Genomic DNA, 27,526 nt, shown 5'->3' with positions numbered 1-27,526 from the left:
AACAAAAAAATCTTGTTGGGGATCCTTTAAAAAAAAATCTTTGTTTTACTTCAGCCATTGCCTGTACGTGGGGATGGGGAACTGCATACCCGCAGGCTGCAAAGAGAGGAGTAAATCTCCCTAAAAGAGATTTTAGGGAGTTTGCAAATGCAGGCAGACGGGAGGACTGCCTGCACCGTTCTCACGGATTGCTCCTGCCGAGGCAGGTGCTCTCCTGTCCTTCCTCTCTGCTCCCTGCTTCGTGCCCCTGCTGGTGCACGCGTGCTGGCGTTCGCCTGCCCTTTGCGGGCTCAATCCTCTCCTTGGCAGGAGGCTGCAGGTAGGAGCCGAGCTGGGACTCGAATGGCAGCTGGGGACGGCTCCCCGGGGCTGGGGGAGAGGAGATGACCCCAAGCTCCATCTTCTGTGTGGAGCACAAGCTCCTTCTAAACCTCCCTCGCATCAAGCATCCCTTGCTCTGGGCTCTCTCCTGCCTCGCAGCGTGCAGGACTCGCCATCCCCGGGAGCAGGATGGAAACCCCAAGTTCATCTTCTGTTCGCCCTGCTGTTTCAGGCCCCTAATGCGCTTAGTTTTGTGATGCCGGCGGAGGCTTTATTGCGGTGCGATACCATCGGTGGTGGGAATTCAGGAGCGGGACCGCATTGCCCGGGTGAGATTTGTGGCTTGGAAGTCATTGCGGCCGGAGCTCGTTCCAACCCGAGGAGGAGATGATGTGCTCGCTGCCGTTGGAGTTAAACTAAAAATAAATCCCCTCTTGCAAAAGTATGCATAATGCTCCCCGTGTGTGCGCACGTGTTTGTTTTCGTGTGCCATAAACCCCAAGATAGAATCTCCCGGTTTATAAGGGCTAATAATTTGTTCCCAGATTTAACAAGGCGCTTAATCGCGAGGCTTCCCTTAACTTGATTTAATTACAAGTAAATCATATGCTTGAAGTTAGGCTTGTGCTTAAATACCTCGCTGAACCCAAGTGAGCTCTTTTTGATGCTGTTTAATGGACTTGGAAGATTTATAGGCCGTATAGACGAGCGTTTATGCACGTGTTACCCTGTGATAGCTGGAGTCTGTAACGCAGGACCGAGGCCAAACTGAGTTACAACTGGCTCGCAGTTTCCATTCAACTGCTCCGATGCTTCTTCATTTTCATCGTAGTTTTTATGTAACAGGAGCAGAATTTTGTGACCTCGGCTTTGCTGCCTGTCCCGCTTAGTTTTGCAGATTTATTTATTTTTTTTTGGATGAACTTTATAATGTAAGGTAGGTGCCTTAAAGGGGAGTGTTTAAAGAACCGAATTATGAGGCAAAAATCAAAATTGCTTTTATTGTGTTAACTGTGCAATGACTAGTTAAGGCTGTGGTAGATCGCTTTAGGACATAAAGCACTTACTGCCCACTGTTTGGTGGAGAAAAAAAATCGTGTATCGAGTTTTTTGCAATTAAAAAGCTGGAAAAACTTGTTTAAGAAAATGTTCGCCCGAGACCACGCATCTTTTGTCAGTATAATGTGCAGACCTGAACACAACTCTCTTTATCAACAGTGCAGTGTTTCATATTTAATCAACACCAAATGAAGTGCTTCCCTCACATGAATGTAACACAGATCAAGTCTCAGCCAAAGCAAATAAAAGAATGAATGCTTTGTTAATCATCCATAACTAATTTGTGCATACACGGAAAAAAAAAATGAAATCTGTTTTTGACAAGGGCTTTTTCAGAGAAGCAGCAAGGGAGAATTGAACATGTAATGTGCATTAGTAAGAGTGAATAGCAATGGGGAGATCGGAGATGTTTGCCTGGGCCTTCTTATATTTCTTGATAGTGACAGCGTTTAACAGAAACCCAAGATAAGGGAAGGGAGGGTATTTTAAGTTGTTTGCCGAAATACAATAAGACAAACCTGTGCTGAAGCAGACATGGATGGGTTCCCGTATGCATTGCCGTATATTCATAAGTATTGCAGGGAGCTGCCACATATCTCTGTGACAAACTCTGCTAATAGATAATACACAGCGAAGAAAATGTTAAATGCATTGCTTCTTTGCACAGGGAATATGATTGTGTTGCTCTAGTGGCAGCGTGGTTATGGTTGAAAGGGCAGCTTCATTACAAGCCCCTGTTTTCAGACTACTGCAGCTTAGAAAAAAATCACCCGTCGGACTGAATTTTTTTTTAATGCTTGTCAGCCTTGAGGTGAATTTTCCTTTAAGTGCAAAGTTCGAAAAAATCCATTTAGCTATTTCCCTGCTTTAAATAAATTGGGAGGGACAGGCAGGCGTTTATAAACTTGAGATTTATCTTTATCCAAGAGCTGCATTTTGGATGCTCTGCGTTTGTCCTTGCTGCCTAAACGTGGGTTGTGTTTATGAAACATATAAAGAAGAGGTAACTACACCTGCACCGTACACTACTCCAGCTTGCGTGTGCACAGGGTGTGACAGCGGCGATGTCTTACGTGCGTGAGCATGCCTCTCTTCCAGCTTCACACAGATCTTAATTTTCAGCTGCCTCCCTTTTCCCCTAGTTCTGTGCCTGCCCTTTCCCCCCAGCTTCTTCCTGCATACGTCAGATTCAGGTGGCACGTCAGCACCATGGCGTTGGCCAGACCCAGTGATTTGATTTGATTTTTATTTTTTTTCCTTCCTTTGCTCTGTAGGGGGGAGTGCTGCACGCAGGAACCACTGCTTGCGATCCGCACCGCTCTTAGATAACAGCCTGAAGGGGATTTGCATTTTGAAGTTACCTCAGAGTTTTTGTCCATGATAGCGAGCTGCAGATTTGGGTAAAAGACTAATCAAGTGGTGTAGGTAGGCGAGTTACACCTTCAGATGAGGACGCTTTCTTGGAGAACCCAGTGGTTCCAGCATGGTTCCTATCATGGCCACGGAGCTGTAGGAGTTACGGTGGTCTTGCAGGTGTCCTCAAGGACAGGAACTGGGAAAGGCAGTGAGGGGGGAGGAGGGAGTGCCAGCAGGTCAGTAATTCTTCCGTAGCCGGGGGGCTGTGCCAGCTGTGCTATATCCTCTTGGCATTAAGCATTTCAGTAGGAAGAGGATGAAAAAGGACAATCAGGAATTTAATGATCAAGATATGTTGGTGCTCCAATAATAAATAAGTTTGCTCCAAACATCATCTTTTTTCTTTTAAGTGACATTTTAGCCTAAACGTAAGATATTAGGAATATGGTAAGTAACTTGGCTCAAGAGCTCTGGTTCTGATGACAACAGTGGTCACTTGGGGAGCATCACAGCTTGGCACACAGACCATGCATCCTTCTTTGTTCTTTGCTCTCTGAGTTAGGATCAAACTTTCAGTACAGAAACAGAATGAGTCACGATATCTTCACCTGACACCATTAAAAGCTCTTCTGTGTTATAATCTTCTGTGTTATAAGCCTGGCAACTTTTGTCATTTAATATTATGTGGAAGTTATCCTCAGATTATCATAACTGGTTATCAACACTGGTCTTTCACACAACCTACTTGAATAGGTTTTTCCTGTGCTACATAATTAAGTCTAGACAATGTTATACACCATCTTAAAATACACTTTTTTTCTGGAAAGACGAATGGAAGTGTATGAAGTCACTGGAACAGTAATTCTTTTGATGTCCGATCTTCCTTTATGAGTCCTTCAGGCTTGTTTCCTTGTTGGACATTACAAAGGAGCTAAACTATGTGGCTACAGTTTTGAGTTTGTTTAAATAACCTGGAGTTAATTCTGGGGTCTGTACTGTGTGTGTCTTTCCCCACAGCATTTGTTTCCTCGGGAGAAAGCTTGCAGGTAGGCACACCTTGATGTACTGAGCAGCAGACCTTCCAGAGATTGTTGAGTTATGTTATATTGAACTGTAAGCATTTGCTGCTGAGTGTGGCATATTACTTCAAAGCCACCTTTGCCATGTAAAAGATTCTGGATCTTTGTCTCAAAGTTAAATCAAAACAGAGTAAGGAAATTTAGAGCCTAAAATGGAAAATGAAAAGGTGTAAGCAGCTAAAGGTTGGTGTTTTTTCACATCTGAAACTGATAACGAATAGGTTTAATTTTCAAAATTTTCATTTTCATTTTCAAAAATATATTTATCAGCATTCAGCTAAAGACTGTCTTCAGTCTAGGGACACTAACTGGACAACTTTCTTGCATAACTGTTGGAAGGTTCAGTAGCACAATTCATGGGATGCCTCCTCCCCATGGAGCAGATGAGCAGTGGAGTGAATCACAAAAAGGAGATTTCCCGCTGGGTAAAATAGGGGTAAAGTCCCAGGCACTGCAAGGTGAGCTTACACATAGATTATTTTTAACAAGTATTGTCTGTTATTTTAAATAACTAAGTGAAATGAAAAAAAAAATAGTAGGATGACAGTTACCCTATGAGGCTCTTCACTCAATACACAGAAAACTGTGGAGCTGAGTTGCTGAGCAGTGTATAAAGTCTTGGGTATCAAGGAAACTCCCCTGAGCTTACTGTGATGAACCTGACTTATCGGGTTACTACCTGTTGGGGGGAGTTTCTACTGTTTCTCTGAGCATACTGCAGCTTGTATGGGGGGAAAAAGGTACTATCTACTACTACACAGATATTTTTTTCTCCTGTTATCATTAAAGGTTTGTACACCAGCTATCGTTTGCTCTATGCCACCTTCTAGCATTAGCTTAATTATTTGTATTTCTACTTTGCTTTGAAGTTCACTTCATTAAAAAATGGATAAAATGAACCCTTCAAAAATAGAAAAATAAACCCAAACCACAGAGAACACTGTCTTGGGAGTGCTCCCGCTGAAGCAGGATGCATGAGTTGCTCTTGGAGGGGGACAGCATGCCACAAAGGACCCAGCCCAGGGCTGCTGCTTTCTGTTGCTGCCAGCCCTGCACGCGGTGCCCCATGCAACAGCCAGCCTCACCTGCCATGTGTCAGCAGCAACCCCAGCCCAGGCTTCTTGAAATCTGCTCCTTTGGGAGCAAAGGTTTGTGGATTTAAACAGCTGGTCTGTAATAACAGGTTACTCCACCAACTTTAGCCAGCCCTCCATTAGCTTGTATCCTGAGTCCATGGCAAAACTAAAATTCTGGTGAAGGTCGAGTATTTCAGGGTTCAGTAGTTCTCTGCTGCTGATCAAAATTACACACCTCACCTGTAAATTTCTCCCTGTTGATCTTTGTAAACACGAAGCTCACTTCAGAAGTGGACACGCGTCTTAGGAGATCTAATGATAAATTGCAAGAATAAAATTTTGGTTTTGCACTTTTTTTCCATCTGGCCATAAATGTCTAAGAAGTTTATTGTAATTATTATTTTTATTAGCAAAGCAGGACTTTTGACAACTACTTGGTTGTAGTTTGCATAGCATAGATGAAATTACCCCAGTTTGCAAGGTACCATTTCACTTTCTGAACTTCCTACCTGATGCTGATCTTCGGAGACTTGCAGGGTCTGTGAATGCAAAAGACTCACCTGAAGACGAACAGTGGGTCGTTACCTGCGTCACGTTGTGTGAGCTCACCACAGGTATGGTTTTGGTAAGAAAGAGCCACTCACGACATCCCACGGCCTCTCAGGGTGGTGAAATCACACGGGGCTTTCTAAAAGCAGGCCCTGAAGGGTCAGTAGGAGCAGTAGCAGCAGATCTTTTCTCTGTGCTTACTCCAAGTGCTTACTGACATCAAGTAATAAATGGCACATTGTGCTTCCAACGTTCAATTCATCAATCCTTGTGCACTTGTTTATGTTTCTATATATAAACCTATACATATGCTTATTATATGGTATATACATATATAAAAACTCACATATGTATTTTAAAAAATATCAAGTATAGCCATTGCAACATATGTTTTTAATTTCCTTCACACTTCTCACGTCTAGGGCTCAGACTTTTCTGGGATGTGCAGGATTTTTTAAACATTAAATTCTCCCTTCAGATGCATCATCATTCTTAATAATGTTCTGGGTACCTTGAACCATTATTTGCTTTTAAACAAGTTTTCAGCGCAGATCGTGCTGTCTGCATTCGGTCCTCCAAATCTCCCACCCGACTGTCTAAATTATTTTAACTGACATAGTTTCTAATTTACTCTCTCCAGTTGAGAGAGCTCCCTGGAGCTTGTCTATTTTAGCATTTAATTGCTGTATACTCTCGCAAATTAAATTCTCTAGTGATCCATTTTGCTCTGCTGGTGAAGCAGTCATCTTTCCATCGGAGCAAGATGGCATTGGCGACTCGGCTGCTGGGGCTGGCATCCAGCTGCAGGGGAGGGGGAACTTCCCCAGTCCTCCTTGTGGCCTGGGGGGGCTTCGGAGGCTGGGGGGTTGTGCCACAGGTTAGCTTTCCTTGGAAATGTGCTCTGTTTAATTATGATGCCCCAGGAAAGAGAAATCCTCAAAACTTGGTCTTCTCTTTTTTTTTTTTTCTTTTTTTTCCTTTTTTTTTTTTTATAGCTAGGAAACTTGCTTTGTCTAATTATGTTGTGCCCAAGTGTGAAGCAAAATGCTCTTATTTAAAATCTCCGTAGCTTTGCAGCTTTTTTTTCGGATTCTCTTTTATAAAATGTGAAAAGACAGCTTCTCAAAATACTATGCTTTGCGTCTTCCTTCCCTGGGGTACAGTTAAAACGCATTGTTTCTTTTGACAAAAATAACGCTATCCAGTCAGGAAACTTGTCTTTCCCATTTAGGTCTTTTTTGGGTATTTGTATAGCGTTTATGCATCTTTCAATAGATTTTGGCTTGAGGTGGAGAGTTACCATTTAGGATCCAAATAATCCAGAAGTATGGCACCGTTTCATCTCATTTCTGCTGAATGGAAACACTTCAGTACTGTTTCTCAATGTGCGTGTACAGAGAGGAGAGCACAGAGTCCTAGAGACTTCCAGAGAGAGTGCACGGAGACCCTGTTGGGTCTTCAGGATTAAAGACTGCAGCGTAGCAGGGCTCGAAGGGCTGCACAGAGCTCAGGTGTTGAGAGGTAAGATGCTTTCTGCCTATTCCTGCAGAGGGACACTATCCCTAGCCCACAGAACCTAGAGGAATATATCTCGTGACCAAAAGCTGGCAAATGCTGTGCTTCTTTGGAAGTCCAGAAGCGTGAAGTCTGTTGAACAGAAAATACAAAGCTGCTGTTTGCTTATTTATGCTTCTTATCTTAACCTTGAGGAAGACTCACCAGGAGTTGGTAATTACAGGACACAAGATTGTTAATTACAGATTGTTAAAACATTTTTTTTTCAGGAAAGACAGCTGCATGGTATTTGCATTATTGCATTATTTGGAGCTCCTTTAAATGGAGGGTGCAAGTTCAGACCTTCCACGTGGAGGTGTTAATCTTTGGACTTGCTTCATGTGGAAGCGCTGGGTGCTGTTGAACACTGATAGGTGACTATCTGTCCTCTGCCATCATCTTCCATCCAAACATCTTTGTTTTGCAAATGTGGTGCAGATTAGCCAGTCTCCTTTTCTTTGTTAGAATATTTTAGTTCTATTTGCTGTCAAAGGTCTGCTTTAGCAGGGAAAGGGGAGGAGGATCCCTCACACCAAAAATTCACAGCGACCTGTCCCCGAGGACAGCAGCTGGTGTATCAGAGCATTTCTTCGCCTTATACTGACTGTAGAAGGGATCAAGGTGCGTGGGTCCTTCCAGCCTTCAATTCTAAAGCCACGTACTTTATTAGGTTCTTAGGAAGTCTTTTGATTTTCTGTGTTCATTTTTATTTTGCTAGCTACTGTGAAATGTGAGGTGGCAACTCCAGCAGTCAGGTGTGTGTCGGAAGGACCACTGAGGCTTGTGCTTTTGAGCTAAGACCATACAGTTAAAATGAGAAAAGTCGAGCAATTAAAAAATAAATAAAAATGCATTGCGATTCCTGCTTTATCTTATACAAAATCCCATGTGCTCTTATGAGACACAAGTAAGATCAGATCAGACTTTTACTATTAAATGGGTGCTATGATATGAATATAATAGGAATTATTTATTCTTCTACAAAAAAAGGTTCTCGGTGGTTCTGGGATCACTTGTGGTAAGAGTTGTTTGGTTTTTTTTTTTGTTTGTTTTTTGTTTTTTTTTTTTTAAACAAATGCTTCAACATTTCTGGGAAGCAGTAACTCAATATGGTCTGGCATTTAAAGACAAACTTTTAAAAGTTGATTGTATGGGAGGGTAGAAAGCATAACCCATTGTGAAATCAGTCAAGGACCTAAGAACATTGGGAATATCCTTCTCAGGCAAAAAGACCCTCCTCCCTCCCCTATTTGTGTAGCTAAAAACATGCCAGGCTAAGCATATGCTTTTTAAAAGGAAAAACACTGCAACAGAGGTATAAAGATCTTTATTGCTATTATTTATAAAACTGAAGTTCTAATAGACTTATTTTTCTGGGAGTCTAGGAGGACTCACCTGTTAGGGCCAATAAAACTTGAAAGAGTAGAGGCTGGTTTTGTATTTTAATACAATAAATCAACATATTTAGACTCTTATTTCAGTTGGAACCTGAAAAATCAACTGCTGTCTTTGGCCTACAAGAAGATTATAAAACAAATTCCTTTCTCAGGAAGGCTGAACGTGAGTGCCAAGTGAGTCTGGGCATTTAGTGCCAGGAGAATCTCCTTGCACGTGGCTGGCTTCTGCCTTTCATACTAGCATAAAGCCTGTGCTCATCTCCTCCGTACCAATTCACCCAAGCAGATTTCACAAAAAATTGTTGAGCATCATCTTCACTGGAAGAACCTCACCTCCTTCCCGAATCAGGTCTCAGGCACTCTCTGGCCCAGGTAACTTGAAGCTGCAGATGCCAAGAGGATCAGTTGTAGGATAAATACGTGAGCAGTGAGGATGTAATTCTGCTTCATTCCAAAATTCTCCCGAGTCCATGGCTGTGTTCAGCTTTTAGCAGATTGAAAGCTGAGCATGCTGTCCTTTCTTGGCACTTCAGATGGTGAGTTCGATGGTGACATCGAACTGCTCTTTTGGTTGGTTTTGCTGCTTTGCTTTGACTTTTTAGTAGTATCACCTTCATAAAGACAATGTGCATCTCAGTTATTTTATCAGAGAGATGGGTATGAAGCAGATGTGCTGCTTTAAAAAGAGGAAAAAAAGGCATAGTCTTTAAGGGAAAACCTAATTTCATCATTTGGCAATAAGAAACTAAGTAAGAGTTTTCCCACATAATAGAATTATGTTGCTCTCCATCCTTTCAGTAAGAATAACTGTGATGCCACAGCACAGATTTTAGGCAGCTAGGGTGTGAAGGTTTGTTGTTTGCAAGCATAAGGTCACCCCAACTGATTCAGAAGAGACTGTAGTCTGAGTGACAAATGTTTCCTGGTGACTGCAGCCCACCAGTGGGGTGTTTTCCTGGAAGTTATTCTCCAGTTTCTGCTTGCTCCTTTTCTGTCTGGCAGAAAAGCATGTGCACTGGAATTGCCAAGTTGTTTTTACCATGCCCACTGTATAAATATTTGCATGCCACGTTATATATGGCAGTTTTCTCTAAATATGCTATAAAAAAGGGGGAAAACTAGAAGAGGTTTAGCAAACTTCTTTCGGTTCACCTTGAGCACTGTTTTCACACCATAGTGTGAAAATTGAGACATTTTGCATTATGAAACAGGTTCCTCTCGAGATGCAAGCTGCTTCCATACCTTTACCTAGCGAAAAAGAAATGCCACATCTCTCCTGGTGCTTTCTGAGCAGACCTGGCAGTAAGTCCTGGCTGTGTGTAAGGAGTTGTAACGTGCAGTTATTCGCAGGGTGCAGTACAGTGACAGATTACTGTCGTGAGTATCTATGTAATAATTGCAAGTCCCTGATCATACTTTCCATTTTACACGTTGTCAGGACCTTGGACCTTAATCTCGTTCTCTGATTGACAGTGGCGGCCGGGGAGAGAGCGCCTGCATTGTTTGTGGTCGTCGCATCTGTGCAACTCGAGTCAGCTGAGGGCATTTGCATATTCTTAAGTATTGCTTCTGAGAGGGCCTAAATCCTCCTCAAGTGTTTGATGCATTTTTGAAATTCATTCATAAGGTATCTACATGCACTAATAGTTCTGTATAATATTGCTGCGCATAATCTGACAGATAAGGCTAGTTTTTTAAACAAGGTATTCTTTGGGGATGACATATTACATTCTGCCTTATTCTGCTGGGCGGAAATGTCAAGTACTTCGAAAAAGGATGCTTGAACGTTTTGATTGAATTAGTATTCTTTATCCAACACAAATTGTCGGCTGCAATAAAACATAGCTGCATTGTGAGAATAGTTTTCAAAAGAGTTAACAGCAGGGCTTTTTTGTTTTATTTTTGTTCCTGGTGCTTTATTACATATAATCATTCCTTTGCTGCTGCTGCTGATATTAGACACAACAAGAGAGGAGATTCTTAGATGCATTTTAGATTAGTTTGTCTGAATTGTTAAACTGTGAGCAGCTTTTTTTTATCTTGACATACTTTTTGAAATACACCTTAGCTTTTTATCTTTCTCTGATCTTGCTTTTTATTTTCTTCCCTTGCAAAGTTTTTATCAATATTTTTGGAACCGTTGTCAGCCTTAATTTCAGAAACCTGTCACTCTTGCCAGAACGTGTGCAGCACTAGTGAGGAGTACCGTTGCTTTGAAGAATATCCAGACATATTTGAGCACTGAGCACAGACAGTGGTTTGCAATATTAACTCGATAGCCCAGTACCACTACGTATAGAAATATTTGTGTTAATTGAGAGCCATGTCTTCCACAGGTTGGATCAACGCCTGCTCCAGTTTGCTGAAGGAGTAATGTGTTTCCCCCATTCTGAAATGGACACCTACCGTGGTCACTACTATAAGCTCAAGCCCTGAATGACTTAGGGTCTCTAATGGTTGACCACTAATCACAATGAAAGTCGTCTTTTTTACATTGCATTAAGCTTGTGTTCAAAGGGCCACCGTTAGGGGCTGTGACCTAGATGTAGAAATGGGTTTCAGTCTCTTAAAAGGACCATAGGTATCGCTACTGCTTGCATACTTGAAAAAAGAATGATGCGGATTTAATTTGTTTGTTTATGAGCATGCAGGTTTTAGTGAACAACAGCTTTTATGTTAGTTGTGTTTTACCTTTGCTTTCAGGAATCTCCTTCTGGCCGCAGAAAAGCTCTCGCCACCAGCAGCATCAACATGAAGCAATACGCAAGCCCCATGCCTACACAAACAGATGTCAAGTTAAAATTCAAGCCTTTGTCGAAGAAAATAGTATCTGCCACACTGCAGTTCTCTTTATCTTGTATTTTCCTGAGGGAAGGGAAAGCCACGTAAGTTTTCTGTTTTGTTTTTGTAAAAAAAAAAAAAAAAAAAAAAAAAAAAAAAATGCACACAAATATCCTGGTTCATGTTGCTTTTAAAAGAGTTCTTGGGATAAAGAGCTCTTTCTGTATAGAATGGCAGAATTAGAGAGAATCCTTTAGCATACCTATCATTCCTGCCATACTTAGTTTCTTAATCTGAGTAAGAGCCATTTCTTACTCTGATTATAGCCCTGTGTTCTTCAGAAACAAATAGCTTGTCCTCTGCCATTACAGACATTTTAAATAACAGCAGCTTAAGAATATCTACAGGTTTGAAAGCAGCAGGAGTGTCTGTTTGTGTGCATGTGTGTACTTTTCCACCAATACCCTTAGCAAACTGCTAGGGAAATGTGGGAAAGAGCACCTGGTTCTGTTTCACAAGAAATGGAAGAAAGACAAAGCCGCTTGCAAGGTGAGAGAAGGTGGAGTCAGAAATCAGATTTTGGGTCAAACGTAAGAACATCCTGTGAAAAGAGTTCACGTGGGCACTGATTACCACTCCCCCTACTCACCCACCTAGTTCTGTCCCTTATTTCAACAACCTGTGCAGTGCACAAAGCATACGAGTTGTTTTTCCATATACTATAACCTCTCCTGCAGTTTGTCAGATTCAGGTTGTCAGACGTTGATAACTCTACATGGCTGGAGGACGGACCATTTGTCACCCATCCTATTTTGCTCTTCCTTTCTGTCTCAGATAGGCTATGGGAACGTGAGAAAGGCAGAACAAAAAGAGGTAGATCAGAAAAATACTGTTTTAGTGGTTCTTTTACCTCTTTGTTTGTTTTCCCTCCAAAAGGCTAAGGGTTTACTTACTGCTCCTGTTATTCTGAATGTACTTGCAGACATATGGCACTGTAGTGCCCCCAGATTGTTGCCCTAACAGCTTTCCAAAGCTTTGTTATGGCATGCATTTTGACATAAAAAGGCTGTCTTTTTGTTTGTGTGCTTTGAAACCCACAGATGCATTCATTACTATTACTATTTCCCTCCTCTGATTAACCCATTGGGAACTACATTTAGAGCTATGATATAAATTTTATTTATATATGATGAATATATTTTTGATATTTTGATATATTAAAATATAGAATGTTTTTTTTGAAGTATTTCTCTGTGGTTTAACATGGCATTGCAGATGGAAATGTGGAAGAAAATGTATCTGATAACCTTCTGACTTTGGGGGAATAATTAGCATCTATGAACTACAAACAGACAATAGCTCTACTAGACTTTTACGGCTTTTTGAGGCCATAGCTTGTAAAAGCTGACCCATTTAAGATGCCATATGCCTTCTTCCTGTTGAAATTGACTTATCTCAGACTGTAGACTTTAAGTCAGGTAGATTGTAAGTTGACAATAGGATTTTAATATTGCCCCAAGCCTGGAATCAGGGAAAAAAAATAATCAAAACCTGATGTTTATGAAAGCATTGATTTTTCAGTATGTGTAAATAGAGAATGCCCTACCAGGCAGGGTAAGGTAAGAGAGTGAATTCAGGTGTCAGATACATGAGCGTGCTAGAAAATGCCAGGGCTGATTTACAGCCTGCTGTAGTTCTATAAAGTGAGGTTCACTTTTATGTGTTTTATAGAGAAAATATGGCAACCTATTGCTGTGCAACACCAAAAACCTTACTTCTTAGACACAGAAGAAAGATTATAAATACATAAAGGGCAGTTTCAGAGAAGGAAATAATGCTTTGGAGACCTTTTTATTTCTAAACTTTACATGAGCAAGTGTCATGCAAGATCTGAGAACTAACTGCTTCCAGCTATTTGTCTTCAGTGCATGAAAGAGCCTGCCTTTCAATGCAGTTGCATAGTGTAGTTGACTCTACTAATGCTACATTTTTTCCCCTGTGCTTGAAGAGTTTATTTAACCTATTGGTTATCAAAACAGGAAGATGAAGCCTTGAGGATTTTGCATGAATGGAAAGGTCTTTGCAACTTCTTGATAGTTGCTTACTTTATTTTTACAAATAGTTACAGAGTGCTTAGTTGGCCCGTGTAACTGCAGGTTCTGTAGTGCTGATTACTTTGAAATCAGAGTTCAAATGATTGTCCTAAAGAATTTCTGATTGTAGCATGTTAAATCACTACATTTAATGCCATGTTTTAAGTGCATCTGTTCCCATGCAGATTTGAGGAATGTTTAGTTAAGTCATTTTCATTCATTCAGATGGTACCTTAAAAATAATTTGTATAGTTTTCCTAGCATTATTAGTCACAAAATCTGTGCATCTAGTTTTATCCTGATCACAGCTCCAAAGAACATAGAGTTATTCTACCAATACAGGTTGGAAGGGACCTGTAGGGTTATCTAATCCAACCTCCTGCTGAGAGGAGAGCCAGCTGTGTGATCAGAGCAGTTTGCTCTGGATTTATCCTATTGGGTCTTGAAAAACTCCAAGACTGGAGACTGCAGACTCTCCCATGCCACTGCTGGATGGTGACTGCCACACGTTTTTCCTTGCATTAGGTTAGAACTGCTCTGGTTTCAGTTTGCCTCTCTGCTCTCTGATGCCTCTCTTCTTCCTGCCTTGCATCACTGTCTTCTCAGCCATGTCCTCATAGGTGCTGGTGTGCTGCTGCCAGGTGTCCCTGAAGCCATCCAGCTCTTCTCCAGGCTCCATGCATCCATTTCCCTCAGCCTCTCTTCATAGGGCAAATGCTCCTGCCCTCAACCAGCTCAGTGGTCCCCTGCTGAACTCTTTCCAGTTTCTCAACACCTTTGCCTGTACCATGAGACAAAACACTGGGACCAAGTACTCTGTATGCAGTCCGACAAGCTCCAAGTGAACGAGAGTCATGACTGCCCTCAGCCTACTGGCTGTGGTCCTGTTAGTGCAGATCAGGATGCTCTTTGCCTCCTTTGGCTGCCAGGGCACGGTGCTGGCTCGCTTTGAGCTTGCTTTCTGCCAAGATCCCTAGGCCATTTCCAGCAGAGTTGCTCCCCAGCCAGGTAATCTCCAGTCTGTTTTCCTGCAAGGAGCTAAAAAATACTTGATTAATTCCAATAAACCTAATGAAATGGTTTTCAAAGAGAGGAGCTAAGACCACTGGTGCTTCAGGAATGATAGGTTCTTAAAAAACCTTGTTTTTTGTGGAACAAATATAGAATATCTATTTATCTGAATCTGCCTGCAGTCATCTTTTCAGCAAACGTTTGATGTGAAAGGTACAGCCATGTGAAAGATATCTATATCTGCGTGAGAGAGACCGTCAAATAAGAATTGAAATTGGCCACTGATATGTTTTTATCCCATTTATGAATTTGTGTATTTAAGAAAGGGATTCTTATTTCTGGAACAGTGTCTGGAGTTTTGAATGAATCTAGTGGTAGGTCACATGCGGTGTATGGACAGTAGGTCTGACCAAACATTTTCACTTCAAGCAAAGGAGACCAGGTATGTGTTCAGTAACGTTTCTGGACTGGCTTCCAATTCTAAGAATCAGTTATTAAATTAACTCTTAATGCAAGGTAGCACCGTTTTTGCCATTTTGAATTTTGTTACGAGAAAGCTTTCCCTTTAGAAATTAATATACACGAGTGTTTTCATTTTGTTATTACACTATATTCAAGATCAGATCTGAGATCAGAGACCTCCCTGAAGAAAAGAAGGCATAAAAACATTTAAAGGGTTTTTAATAATGCAGTAGTATCAGATGTGGTATTAACAGACTCCATTTTAATGCCTGGTTTGAAATTTATTATCTAGGGATGAAGACATGCAAAGCCTGGCTAGTTTGATGAGTATGAAACAAGCTGATATTGGAAATCTAGATGATTTTGAGGAAGACAATGAAGAAGATGAAGAAAACAGAGTGAATCAAGAGGAAAAGGCTGCAAAAATTACAGGTTGGTTTTGCCACAAGGATGGTAAAAGAGTTTGCTATCCTAACTGCCAACTGTGTTCCATGGAATTTATCCTTATGTTTTATTTGTGCTTTGCTTTAAAGCAATCCAAAACAAAACTTAGGATAATTTGAGCAAACAAGAACCAATAACTGAACCAAGTTTATTTTTTGTGAATTTAGGATAATTGATTAGTGTGTGTGTGTGTGTATGCCTGCTCCCTGTTTTCAGGAGAGCATATGTGAGGCAGAGAGCATTTTAGGGAAGCAAAGAAACAATGTGAACAGAGGACTAAAACGCAGACAGAAAAGGATTAGTGAGCGAGAAAGCAAGAGGATGAGCAGAAGTGAAATATGGATGTGAAAATAACTGTGAAGTGAATCATGCCATCAGTAGGTGCTGAGATTCTGCTTGGTAACGTGGAAATTCCAAGCAATTCTTTTGCTTGGGAGTGTCTCATGGAAATGAAATCAGGAGACTTGGTGTCTTCACCAACCCTTCATTGGAATTATGGTAGTAAAGTTGTTTGAAGTGAGGTGGTATAACCACACTTGGATTGTTTGCTGATGAAAATGCTTAATGTGTCCAGGATAGCTGAACTAATCAACGTACGTTAGATCAGGATGTGATAAATTGTTGGCAGAGATCGTTACGTAGTACTGCTCAAGATGAGTTCTGTAGGAATTCTTGGTGTAAGAAAAGAATCAGGAAAGGACAAAGGAACTTTTTGTGCCAGCCTTCATGCCTGCCAGTGATCTTTTAAAAACAAACAAAACAGAACTGTCTGTTGAAATAATGGGATCCTTCCATAGAGTGGGGTAGAGCATCTAAAGCAAAGAAGTGGATTTTCAAATCTATTCTTGAAAGACTTGAGGAACCTTGGTTGGGTATTTGGGAACGTTACTTCCATCTCTTCTTTTTGAGCTTTTATTGCAGTTGAAAGGTTCGTCTTGAAGTGATTATTACTTTGTAATATTTATTGTTGTGAATGGATGCAAATACACTTTCTCCATGGTTTACGTATTCAATTATAAGTTTTGTACCATGATCAAGTCTCTACTTACGCTGTATTTGTCTGGGACATAGCAGATTGGAAAATCCAGAATGAAATACTTGAGAGAGAGAGATGTCTTGTAAGGAGTAGTGAAATACCATTCTGGTCACACTGAAATCACCCTGCAGAGTCTCTCAACTCTTTTCCCAGTGCAACCAGAATAATTCAGCTGCAAACAAAACAATGTTTTTTGAAAAACATTTCAACAGCAAACAAAAGCTAACATGTTCAGCAAGCCCTCCTGTAACCCCTGAGAGAAGGGCACACGAAGGAAATGCTACATAAAGTTTCTATAAATTGTTATGCAGATATATTTTATTAAGATAGGCCTGAATTCTGCTCTGAGGACTGCCACAGAAAACCCACGTGCAGAAGGACACCAGGTGAAAAGCAGCAGATCTTGCTTCTCAGCTTCACTGTTCCGGCAGTGCTCAGCATCCAAACGAGCAACACCTGAACACACACAAAGCTGCTGTAGCTCAGCCTATTCTGTCTACTGTCCTTTGTCTACACAGTGCCCATCCCTGGAGGTAGATGGGGAAGGGTGATCTGACATAACCTGGGGTAGTTCGGAGCCTTTCCTCCCCATACACACAATGCCAGGTCCTATCCTGAAGTTTTAGAGGCATTTCAGCTCTTGCAGTTATCATGGTAAAGGCCAATATAAGATGTTTTAAGCAAACACTGCACTAACTACTTGCAAGGCAGAAGCATTAAGTACTTCTTGAATTGTGGTATCTGCTCCTTGTTCAGCCTGTTCTGATCTGTTTTCTAATGATCCAAGATGGCAGGGCCGGCTGTTTTGGGGATGCATCATTCAGGGCACCAAAGGAGGAAGGGTCAGCCTCAGAGCTGTTCTGTTGGCTGTAAGAGCTGAGTTGCTTCGTTAGCCTGGCTAACTTTTCCTGAGTTAGACAAATAGAAGGATGGGAGGGATATTGAAGGCAAATGAGTGCGCGTAGTTTCCCAAGTAAATGGGAAAGTATGAAGCAAAAGCGGTAAGTAAACATTGATAAATAAAATGTAAAGGATCCATTTCAACACGTGCTCAAGGCAATGTAAAGGCTTCTGATTTCATTGCCAGTTGGAGCGACTCCTGTGACAAATATAGTGAGTGGGAAAAACTAATAAAACAGCAGGACAGGTCAGGAGCAGGGGAGAATGGGGAATGCTGTCTCTGATAGAAAGAGGTAAGGATCATTGTAGAAAAATAGGAGGAAATATAGAAAGAAGGAAATTAGGGAACAGAAGTGATGTGGTGATGTTCTCTTTTTTTAATTTCTTTCAAAAATAATTGTGTTCACAGAATCCCATAAAGTTAATTGAGGAAGTTACATAACCCTTTTGAAAGCTTGCTGCTCCCAACATTTTCTCATCTGTTGCCTTGTTAGGGTGTTGGCAGCCGAGCGGGCTGGAATGCCTTCGCTGACTCAGAGTCCCCTGCGGCAAATCACTTCGCCTTGGTGCGCCCGGTTTCCCAGCTGTAAAATGGGGAGACTGGCTATAGGTACTTCACAGGAACGATGGGAGGGTGGCAGAGTTAATGTTTGTAAGCAAGCTTTGAAAAAGCAAAATGCACGTAGTAAAGCAGAAGGGGTTATTATCATCTTTTGACTCAAGTTCTCATAGAAACGTTGGGTGACTCCATGACTGAAGCGTTGTCATTCTCAGGCAGCAGCTACAGGTGGTGCTGCCAGTCTTTTTCACACACGCTGTTCCTTTCGCAGGGTACAAGAACTAATTAGTTTTCATTGGGCCCCAAGTTACAGTTTTATAGATGAATAAATATAGCCACCACTAGGAGAATGTGAGAGACCTGCTGAATAGGGCTCTAGATGGTGCAGGTGAGTTAGGAAACGCTGCTTCTCTTCCTTGATGTGTTGCCTAATGCTGGGCAAGTATCTGTGCCTCTGTTTCTTCAGCTATGAAATCATTGATGCAATTCTGACCTACCTCAAAAGCACTGCGGAATGCGGTGTGGTCAACACAGGAGCTATTGCCATAAATTTGAACTTAAGACGAGACTGAAAGATGTTTTCCGTTCAAAACACCAGTTCCATTCAGAAAAAAATCTCCTTCCCTCTCAGACTTCTCCCCCTTCCTTCCCAATATTTCTTCTTTAAATTTTTCACATGTAAAAGCTCTATCTCCACCTAACTGATCTGTTTTGTGTAAATGTAAAAATAATGTTTGTAGCCATGAAATTCAAAGTTTGAAATATTTTAGCTTCTATGTTAATAAATAAATAAAAAGATGAATTTAAACCTCCTAGAATTATCCTGCCCTTAGTCTTTAGTCAAAGATGAGGCATTCCAATGTGCTTGAATAAATGTGGCTCGTAACTCACAAACTTAGGGTAGTAATCCATGCATTGCTTCCCTTAATGTTTTAATTGCTACTTAGCCTTATGCTGAAGTTAATGGGTGCCTCCTGCTCCATCCTCATGGGAGCGTGGAGACTCTCCTGGGGTGCCACATGGACTGAGCAACGTGCCCATGTGCGACCTGTTGCAGGAGTCTGAGTCTCAGTGTATTATTTCAAGAGCAGGCTTCTGGAGAGCAATATGGGTAACTCTTTCTTGCCATTTGCAAAACCATACATCTCTTGCAAGTTTCAGATACCTTGACTCCTTTTTTTTTTTTTTTTAGTAGCACCAAGCTGCTTAAAAAAAAAAAAAAAAAAAAGCGAGAGAGAAGGAAGAAAAAAAACCCCGGTGATTTATACACTGTACTTGTAGAACAAGCTAATATACGTTTGTAGATAATGAGATATATAAAAAAGATAATATAGGGCATAAATCTCCAACCTACCATTTCCACTCTCCAAAAAATGACATAAACCATTTAATATTGTAATGAGAAACATTGTAGTGCATACGGGTGTTTAGGTTGGCAGATGAGACCAGGTGATTCAGACCACATCAAAGAATTCCCTCTTTTTAAAGCTCTGAATTTAATTTGTTATTTTCTGACAATAAAGACTGAATCGTAATTGTTTTATTTTTTTTTTTCACATGCTGGAATAATAAACTGTAAATCATGTCAGCATCTCACTCTGCTATAAACTAGTAATTTGTTTGTACTAGTGTTTTATAAGGTCGATTCTGTTTTATTTGAGTACAGCAAGGCATTTGCCTTTGTGTATCTTGAGTCTTAAATATTCTCACAAGACAGTGTGATATTGTTCAGATCTCTAAGGTGTATACACGATTTTATATTGAGAAAACTAAGAGGTTTCGGGTGGTTTTGGTGTTATCTTTTAGGACAATAGTCTTGTTTGTTGGCGCTAAAAAGAAGGAAGTGAGGATGGTGAAATTAACTCTGTGTAGATAGATCTAATCTCATCCAAGTAGATTTTGATTTAAGATCAAGACTTCCAAGGAGGTGCAGTGAGGAGGAATTCTGCTGTGCCTTTGTCAGCATCAGGATTGATTACGTCCCGCAGACATTGGCAGCATAGATCATTTCGCTTGGTGATTTGCAGATAGGCACGGCTTTGCAAAGTAATTTCAAATTGGAAAAGAAGTTTTGAACCAAGTGACTGAAATACCTGCAGGTTCTGGACTCTGTTTTTGCTTTCAGCTTCTTTATGCTGTCCGTGAAGGCAAGAAATGAAGAGTTGGAACTGCTCAGGAACTGCTCGGATGGGGATCAGAGGGGATTTTTTTCCCTTGGGATGCAGGAGTAGGAGCTTCCTGGGTTTTGTTTCTTTCCATCCAGAATTAGAGAGGCATCAACATTTTTGACGAGACTTGAACATTATGATCAATACTTGTTAAAAATTATAATTTCGTGGCATTCACAACTCTCTGCTATGGACAGAAGTTGAAATAGGATCTTACAAAGCAGTTGGGTGTTACTTGCCCAGCATTACATTAGAAAATGTAACTGCTGTGTGTGTTCTCATAGCACAGCAGCGACCAATTTAGAACAATTGTATACGTTCAGATTGTCACAGGTAGGGTTTATCACAGGTTTTCATGGAGACTGGTTGTAAATTATAAATAATCAGACTGTATGTGTGTGTATAAATAAATCAGGTTGTAATACGCGTACGCATGCATTAGTTTTCTCTAGCCTTAAGAACTTGAGAGGGAGGTAAACTGTTCTGGGGCTCTTTTGTTTCGATTGAGAATGGTTTAAAATGTAGGTTTTCTTTGCAAGCAGGAAAACTCTTCAAATTATATTTAGTACATCTATATTTTGAACTGAGGTGCATAATTATCCACATAAAACTAATTACTGTTGCTGACACTAGGAATCCAGCAAGGTTTTGTTGATGTCCATTAACTGGGTTTCTTGTTAAATTATGACTGAAGAGTTCTGCATGGTTGCTTTGCTATAGGTATATCATTGTAAGGACTTGTTCTAAATGTATTCTCTTAATTAACACTAAATGTCTTCTCTTTTACCCTCTCTCCCTCCCTCTCTCCATCTTTTTCTGGTAACAGTGTCTGTGCCACTTCTGTTTCATTAAATGCCCTTACCTTACGTTTGTCTTGACTGGCTTCTATTTACAGAAATTGTAAACCAGTTGAATGCTCTGAGCAGCTTAGATGAAGATCAAGATGACTGCATAAAGCAAGCAAATATGCCTTCAGCTAAATCAGCCAGTTCCTCTGAAGGTCTATGAGCTTTCCTCCTTTCTTTCTGTTTCTGATTGTCTGTATTTACTGTGACCTGTTACCTTTTGACTCCTGCTTGTATTCAGCTGTCAGTTTTATCTCTGTGCTTCCACCCAGCATGACTCTCAGTAATTTGTAGTGCATCCAACAGGTAACAACACGATAGAGAAAGAGACTATCTCCTCCACAGCTGCATTGTCATCTGATAATGAACAAGAAAAGAAAAAAAAATCACACACATACACAAAGAAAACAAAACCTAAGCCTAAAACACAAGTTGTGTTGTCAATATTACTTGACTTCTCTAACTTGACAAAATGTCTGCTCTCTGATTTTACATGCATGTTACCTCCAAAAATTTAAATTTTGTGCTGGTAGTTAACATGTATGTGAACAACCAAAAAGAGATTGCAGCATTTAGCTGGTTAGGTGTTCTGTAATATTTATTTAATGAGATAATAGGAAGGTTTCTTGTTGTTAGTTTCTATTACATCATGCTCTGATCAGCAAATAGAAGTTTCATTCATTTCACTTTTTTTTTCTTCTCTTCTGTTGTTGTAGTACTAAAGTGCATTTCTTAGTTGTGCAGTTGGTGTCATTCCCTGGTACAGTGTTCAGAGGGACTGTTGATATGTGTTGCTGTTTTTTTTTGTTGTTCTTTTTTTTTTTTTTTTAAATAAAACCTTGAAATGTGCTAGATGTGCAGTTTATATCCATATTGAAGGAATATTCCCACTTAATTTCTAGAGCTTATCAACAAGCTTAATTTCCTGGACGAAGAGGAACAAGACCTGGCTAACTCCAGTACGAACCCTTTTGGTGATCCCGATGCAGCAGAATTAAATCCATTTGGAGACCCTGATGTCGAAGGTAATGGATTTGTTTTACATAATTCATCACTAATTGCAAATGCTTAATGAAACATTGCATTTTTTGTAGGGCTACATAGGAGGAATGCCACGTGGATAAACTACAATTATTGCATGAGGTACAGAGGTGATCCAGTTGCCACTGGAAAATGGGTTTATCCTTTGAATCACACCCTTATGTGTATTTGCTCTTGGGGGCTACAAGCTTAGAGTTGGACGGAAGACTTTTAGACCTACCAGGTGTCTTACTACTGCTCACCTTACAGACTGCACACGCAGTTACATGAGCACAGCACACTGTCAAGTGCCTCTGTTCCACGCGGAACAGAATCTTCCCTGCAATCTTCACTACATCACAGCTATTCTTGGTTTAGGTTAGCTCTAATCTTCATTATTACAATTTAATTGTATCTCTTTCATTCTTCCCTTTTCACTTTTATGGCTTCCTTAGTTAAGCCTTCTGGCACTGCACCTTGCACCACGTGGTAGGTGTTAATCCCCTCTCCAGACCAACATGCCCATTCTTGTTTTGTTTGGGTGAGAAATATAACCCCTTTAAGTATTTAATCTGAGACTTCAGCCACGAGGCCAAAAAGCAGCACCAGAATGGGCATCTCTGCTGTCCTCTCTTCCATGTCCAGATGTGCAGATTTCCATCTGCTGCCATCCAAAGAAAAACAAACCACCAAAAGACCTCTGCTCATATTTTCTTGTTTGGCACTCCAAGAGTTGTGTTCCCATAGAAGATCCCAAGAAGTATCTTTGGCCAAACCCTGGGAGCTGTTTTTTAATGGCAGTAGAAAAGAACCATACCAAGCAGCCAGGAGCCCAGGGTACAGGGATGGCATTTCTCATACCATGTCCAATGAGGATGCGCTTCTGAGCTGTAGTTTCTGCCTGTGGGTGCTCTTTCTCTGGACAAGCTGAATGTTTACTTGCCACATGGCTTTTCTGTCTTCAGAATCCACAGAGGCTAACGTGGGTGGTGACTTAAATCATGTAATACTTGGACTGTGGTGTAGTCCTACAGTCTGTATTTCTCAAATGGGGGTATTGCACTATCCTCTGTATTTGGCCACTGAAGCCATAAAGCCACTATCCCAGGCTCCTTCTCCCCATTACAGAGTTGTCAGGTGTCAGGAGCTGCAGAAGTGAGTCGTTTGAGCTCTGTAGGTACTGATGTATACAGATTATGTTGTGATGTCCAGATCTTCGGTTTCATTTCCCATCTGCACCTCAGCTGTGAATTCCCTTAGGATCAGAGGAGGAGACAGAATAACCAAAACACTTATTCATTTAGTTGCCCATGCACAACTTTCTCTCAGAGACTCAGCCTGTATTCCTTTCTGCTCTGCTGTAGAAAGAAGAGCTCTCTTCTCCCTGGAGAGAGCTGTCCAAGTCCCACCCTACCTTGCCTGCTGTCTGCCAAACCCGACTTTTCTTCCCTCTCCAGAGACAACCTACTGTCAGTGGCAGCCCTACTAACAATGAAATACAGGAACTAAGAATAAATTCCTTCTCATCTCAGGGGCACAGAGCTGGGAACTGGTTGTTTCTTAGTGTTGGAGTGACTTGATGCCTCACATCACATTTCCCAAAGACTCCCCATCTATGTAGGTCATGTTTTTTCAGTCAGTTGTGGTCCCTTTGATGGCAGCATGTAAATCTTCACTGCTATCTTAAAGCACAGGCATGGATGCTTCTCCATTCCTCTGGATCTGCTCTGTGTACTTGGCCTGGCTGTTGGGTCCCCAGAGAAGACCCATCTACATGGCTGTGGGCAGCAGCGCTGAGCTGTTGGGTGTGTGTGTGCCAAATACTCCTCCCACACGTTGTCGCCCTCATGCAGCAGTCAACGTACAGTAATGTGACAGCGATTTTGATAAACAGGGTGTCACTGGATTCTTCCTACTGTGTCATAGGTGTTTTTTACTTGGGAGGGATGGAGACACAGCCAGGTTCATGTGAGAGCGATGTGTCTTCCTGGAGCACTGAGCTGTGTGGAAATCGGAGGCGTCTCAGGCTGTCAGATCAAAAGTGGGACACCTGGTGTGGCGTTTTTAAAGATTTGGCTTTATGATTAGTGGCTCCCTGGGGACTTTTAGCCACCTCAGACACCTCTGAGAAGTTCTGGCTCTTCCACTGCAGAACTGCCTTGTCCCTGTAATGGGTATTGATGGTGTTCATCCTTCTTGAGGTGTGCCTCTCCTCCAGGCCTCTTCCTTCAACAGAAAGTTGAGGGGGACTAAAGTGCTGAGACAAATCAGTTACAGCAGTTCTGGTCTTCAGCAACAGAGGGAATCTCTTAGGCCTGTCTATGGCTAATTGGATCAGTATCTACACATGGAGTGCACCTCGACATGACTGATTTGGGGAGATTTCCCTTTGTTTTCGACTACAATACGAAGTCAGAGTACTGCAGTTGTTCTTACCCTGCCACCCTACCACAGGGGATTGCCTCATTTGTTTCCCACTTGGCCACAGGTATAGTTTGTCTTAGTTTAGGGCATTTCTTCTACACTGAGACCTCAGTGGAAGTTTTGTTGCTGCTTCTTATGAAGCTCTTAGAGACTATGCCCACTTGTTTGTTTGTTTTTTTTCCTTCCTAGAGTGAATGTGACCTTTTTGGTGGCCGCCTGGGAGCATGACAGAGGTTCAAGAGTACAAGGCAGATTTTCTCCTACAGGCTTAGAGTCACGTTACCTGTTTCACTTGCCTTGTGATCTGCTTAAATCAGGAGATTAACCTTTTATGCATACAGGGATGAGGTATTTTTCGATCCACTATGTGTTACTCTGCTTTATTTTTGCATCTGGACAAAGCAAAATCTTGAATTTAGATTTTCTGTGAAAGTTCAGAGGCTCTCCATAGAATTTGTAACTTAATTTTGCCAAGACGTGCGGAGCAGCCACCTGGAGCCTCCTTTCCCAAGTACTTTGCCTTCGGAGAGTAGAAGGCACGATGTGCCATTTGGCAGAGCAGCCCAGGGATATTCCCATCGAGCCTGTAACCTGTGTGCTTGCTGAGAGTGCTTGCAGTCACCCAGGGTATGAATATGTATGCACTGACAGTCACTCAAAGAGCAAGGAGGATTACTTGCCAGTAGATGCTTGTTTCCTAGACAGATATTTCTCGTTCCTTTCCACAAACCAGCAACTTTCCCTCTACCTTTCTAATCCCATAATCATCTAACTCTGGGAATTGAGGGTGGAGTGCTCCCAGCATCCGTGTGCACACCGAGGGTGCTGTGTAGGGCAGAGGGTCGTCAGCAAGCCGTCCCTGCCAGGCTTAAAAGTCCTTAGTGTAAAGGATCATGTACAGGGGGGTGAGTATGCATATGAACAATTTGACTGAAAAATCTTCCAAAATCTTTCAGTCCATCTTCTGGCTGGCATGCCAACCAGAGCCTTACTCTCTGTATCTAGTAGGTCAACTGGACATTAGAAATCTGGAAAATCAAAACCAGTCTGCTCCTGCAATACGTCTCTGCAGCTTTGATGCTAGGCAATACATTGATGATCATATGAGGACTGCCTTTTGGGTTGTCTTTTAGTTTCATTACAACAGAACTCTACAATCAGTTTTTGCGCAAAATATTTTACATGTGGAAGGCAACATAGCCAACAAATGCAAATAGGAAACCACGAAACACTGTCAGTGTTCCAGGCAATTGTTTTAATTAGGTGGGGAATGCTGCGTTTGAAGTTACATGTGAGCAGGATAAGTTTCCCGCAACACACCTGAGAAGTGAGAGTAACTATTTTCTGCCACTACCTCCCTTTTTCATTTAAAACAGCCTTTCCTTTACCAATGTACTTCTTTATCTTCTGTGTAGACTTCTGAGCTCTCTGCAGCATGTCTTACATTGCAAATGCAAATGGTGCTTCTTCGCAGTCATAAAACCCAGCAGCCTTACGGGATAGTCCTAAGGAGAGCAGTACAAGAACCAACATACAGGAGAAAAGATTACTCTCCTCTTTATATTTCTTAATGAAATGTAAAGTGGTGCTGGTGCGGGCATTAATAAAAGTAAGAGAAAATCACCTGTGGTTTACATGGATGCCAGTCATTATGCTTTCTAGAAGTACTGGGAAGAACCATTTTTATTCCGTGCTGTTCATTACGCTGCTCACATCACCATCGTGTCTGTGTGGCTGCCAGTAGCGCAGTAAATGGCATAACTAAATATCTTTCACATGTGGCTTGTTCTTTCATCCCTTGCCAAGGGGAAAGTTGTGTGTGTAATGTTTTGGTGGGGGGGTTGTTTGGTTTTAAGGGATATGTCACAATATGTTTGCGTTACAAAAGGCAAGTGGGTTGAAGGGCAGGGTGATTTTTGGAGATCCTCTGGGAACTAGAAGGCTGATTGTGCAGATAGGTAGTGCCAGTCAGTGATTACTATCACGAGCTGTCTTTCTCAGTGCAGTTAGGGCAAGTAATGTCTCCAGAATCTGGCACAAGAGCACATGGTGCTTCTGCTGTAGTAATACTCTACCTGTTCTCTTGTCACTCCTACCCCTGTGGCTTTATTACCTAACCATGCAAAACTATTGTGTGTTTGACCCTTGGAGTGCCAAGCTGCGAATGTATTTTTTTTTTAAAGTGTAGAGAACGGCAATTAAAAAATCAGTTTAAGGAGTGACCTAAGTCTTGTGCTTTCAGCTGTGATTAATGCTGGAGGGAGGCAGGAAAATAGGTGGTGCCATTGGTGTAAAATCAGTCTGAAGAAGGAAATAAGCTGTTTTGAAGCTGATGAATATTCAGCCCTCCCAAAAGGCAATAACCAACGTCGTTAGCTCCTGCAGAAAATACAGGTATCTTTGTTACAGAGAAAGGTAACAGCGGCTGCAGAGTTAAGAGCAGTGGTGGTGGGTCGCTGTTCTGGCAACAACTCAATTAGCTTTAGAGGAGCTCACAAAGTGATGACCAACACTTGACACAAAAGGTAGATACGAAGAGTTTCAGAGACCCCATGGGAGATATCCTGGCTGGGTTCAGGAGAGGGAATGCTTTCCCTGGATTTTTGGTGCTCACTCTTTGCTCTGTCTGCTCGTCACTGTGCTGTGCCTTGCAGCAGGAGCTTGGCTCTGAGAGGAGCATCACTGTGGCTGGTGGCAGAGCAGAACGGTGTTGATCCCAAAAGCTGTTCTCTTTTTCTGGAGGCTGGGCTCTGCTCCCCAGTAGAGGATGGGGACCCTTCCTTCTGCAGGGACAGCTGAGGAAGCAGAGAAAAAAACAAATTGTGTCCTGGAGGACAGGGGGGAGAGACAAGGAGGGGAGGGACAAGCTCATGGGGTTCTAGTGAGCCCCTGCAAAATCCTACCTGTAGAAGTCCTAAAAGTGAAACGTTTAGAAGCTCCTTAGCTCCTTTACTTTTAGCCTATGTGCAGAATTTTGTGAAATCTTTTAAGCCAAAGGTCCCTCAGTGCTGACCTGCAGTGCTCTGCGTGTAAGGCCAAACCTGTAGTTACTGCTGAGCCAACGAGCAAGAGAAAGAAATTTGCCCTAGTTAACGTTACAGCACTTGATCCATAGTGTTGAAATAGAAGGAATTGCAAAAACCATTTGCATTGCCCCTTAAAATGTATGAGATTTCAATATTTAACTCATTGTTTCCAGGAGAAACGAAAGCAAATTGAAAATCAAGGCCTACCATGCAGTTGTAAGAGATGGTTTCCCTGAGTGTTTTCAACTTCAGGCAATGTTACTGACATTCCTTCTATTAAAAGGTCCCCCCATTTTAAACTAAAATGCACGCATCCAACACAATTGTTTAATTGTAGGAATGTTTCTTTGAATGCCACGTGTGAGT

The 27,526-nt window shown here is 41.6% G+C and overlaps 1 protein-coding gene across 11 annotated transcripts in view; it reads left to right on the top strand.

Moving 5' to 3' along the window:
* EHBP1 (EH domain binding protein 1) overlaps nucleotides 1-27,526 on the top strand; it is a 208,902-nt gene that overhangs the window by 62,615 nt on the left and 118,761 nt on the right. For 7 of the 11 annotated variants that reach the window (XM_032183616.1, XM_032183609.1, XM_032183613.1 and 4 more), the window contains exons 6-9: nucleotides 11,095-11,276; nucleotides 15,031-15,170; nucleotides 20,741-20,845; nucleotides 21,593-21,715. In XM_032183616.1, coding sequence (XP_032039507.1) covers nucleotides 11,095-11,276; nucleotides 15,031-15,170; nucleotides 20,741-20,845; nucleotides 21,593-21,715 — 550 coding nt within the window. The remainder of the gene's footprint in view (nucleotides 1-11,094; nucleotides 11,277-15,030; nucleotides 15,171-20,740; nucleotides 20,846-21,592; nucleotides 21,716-27,526) is intronic. The other 4 variants (XM_032183615.1, XM_032183614.1, XM_032183617.1 and 1 more) reach the window with 1 other exon arrangement.

This window comes from Aythya fuligula, chromosome 3 (assembly GCF_009819795.1).
Source record: "Aythya fuligula isolate bAytFul2 chromosome 3, bAytFul2.pri, whole genome shotgun sequence".
Classification (NCBI taxonomy): Eukaryota; Metazoa; Chordata; class Aves; order Anseriformes; family Anatidae; genus Aythya; species Aythya fuligula.
The sequence above is the reverse complement of the archived record's forward strand: the minus strand, read 5'-3'. Positions and strand labels throughout refer to the sequence as shown.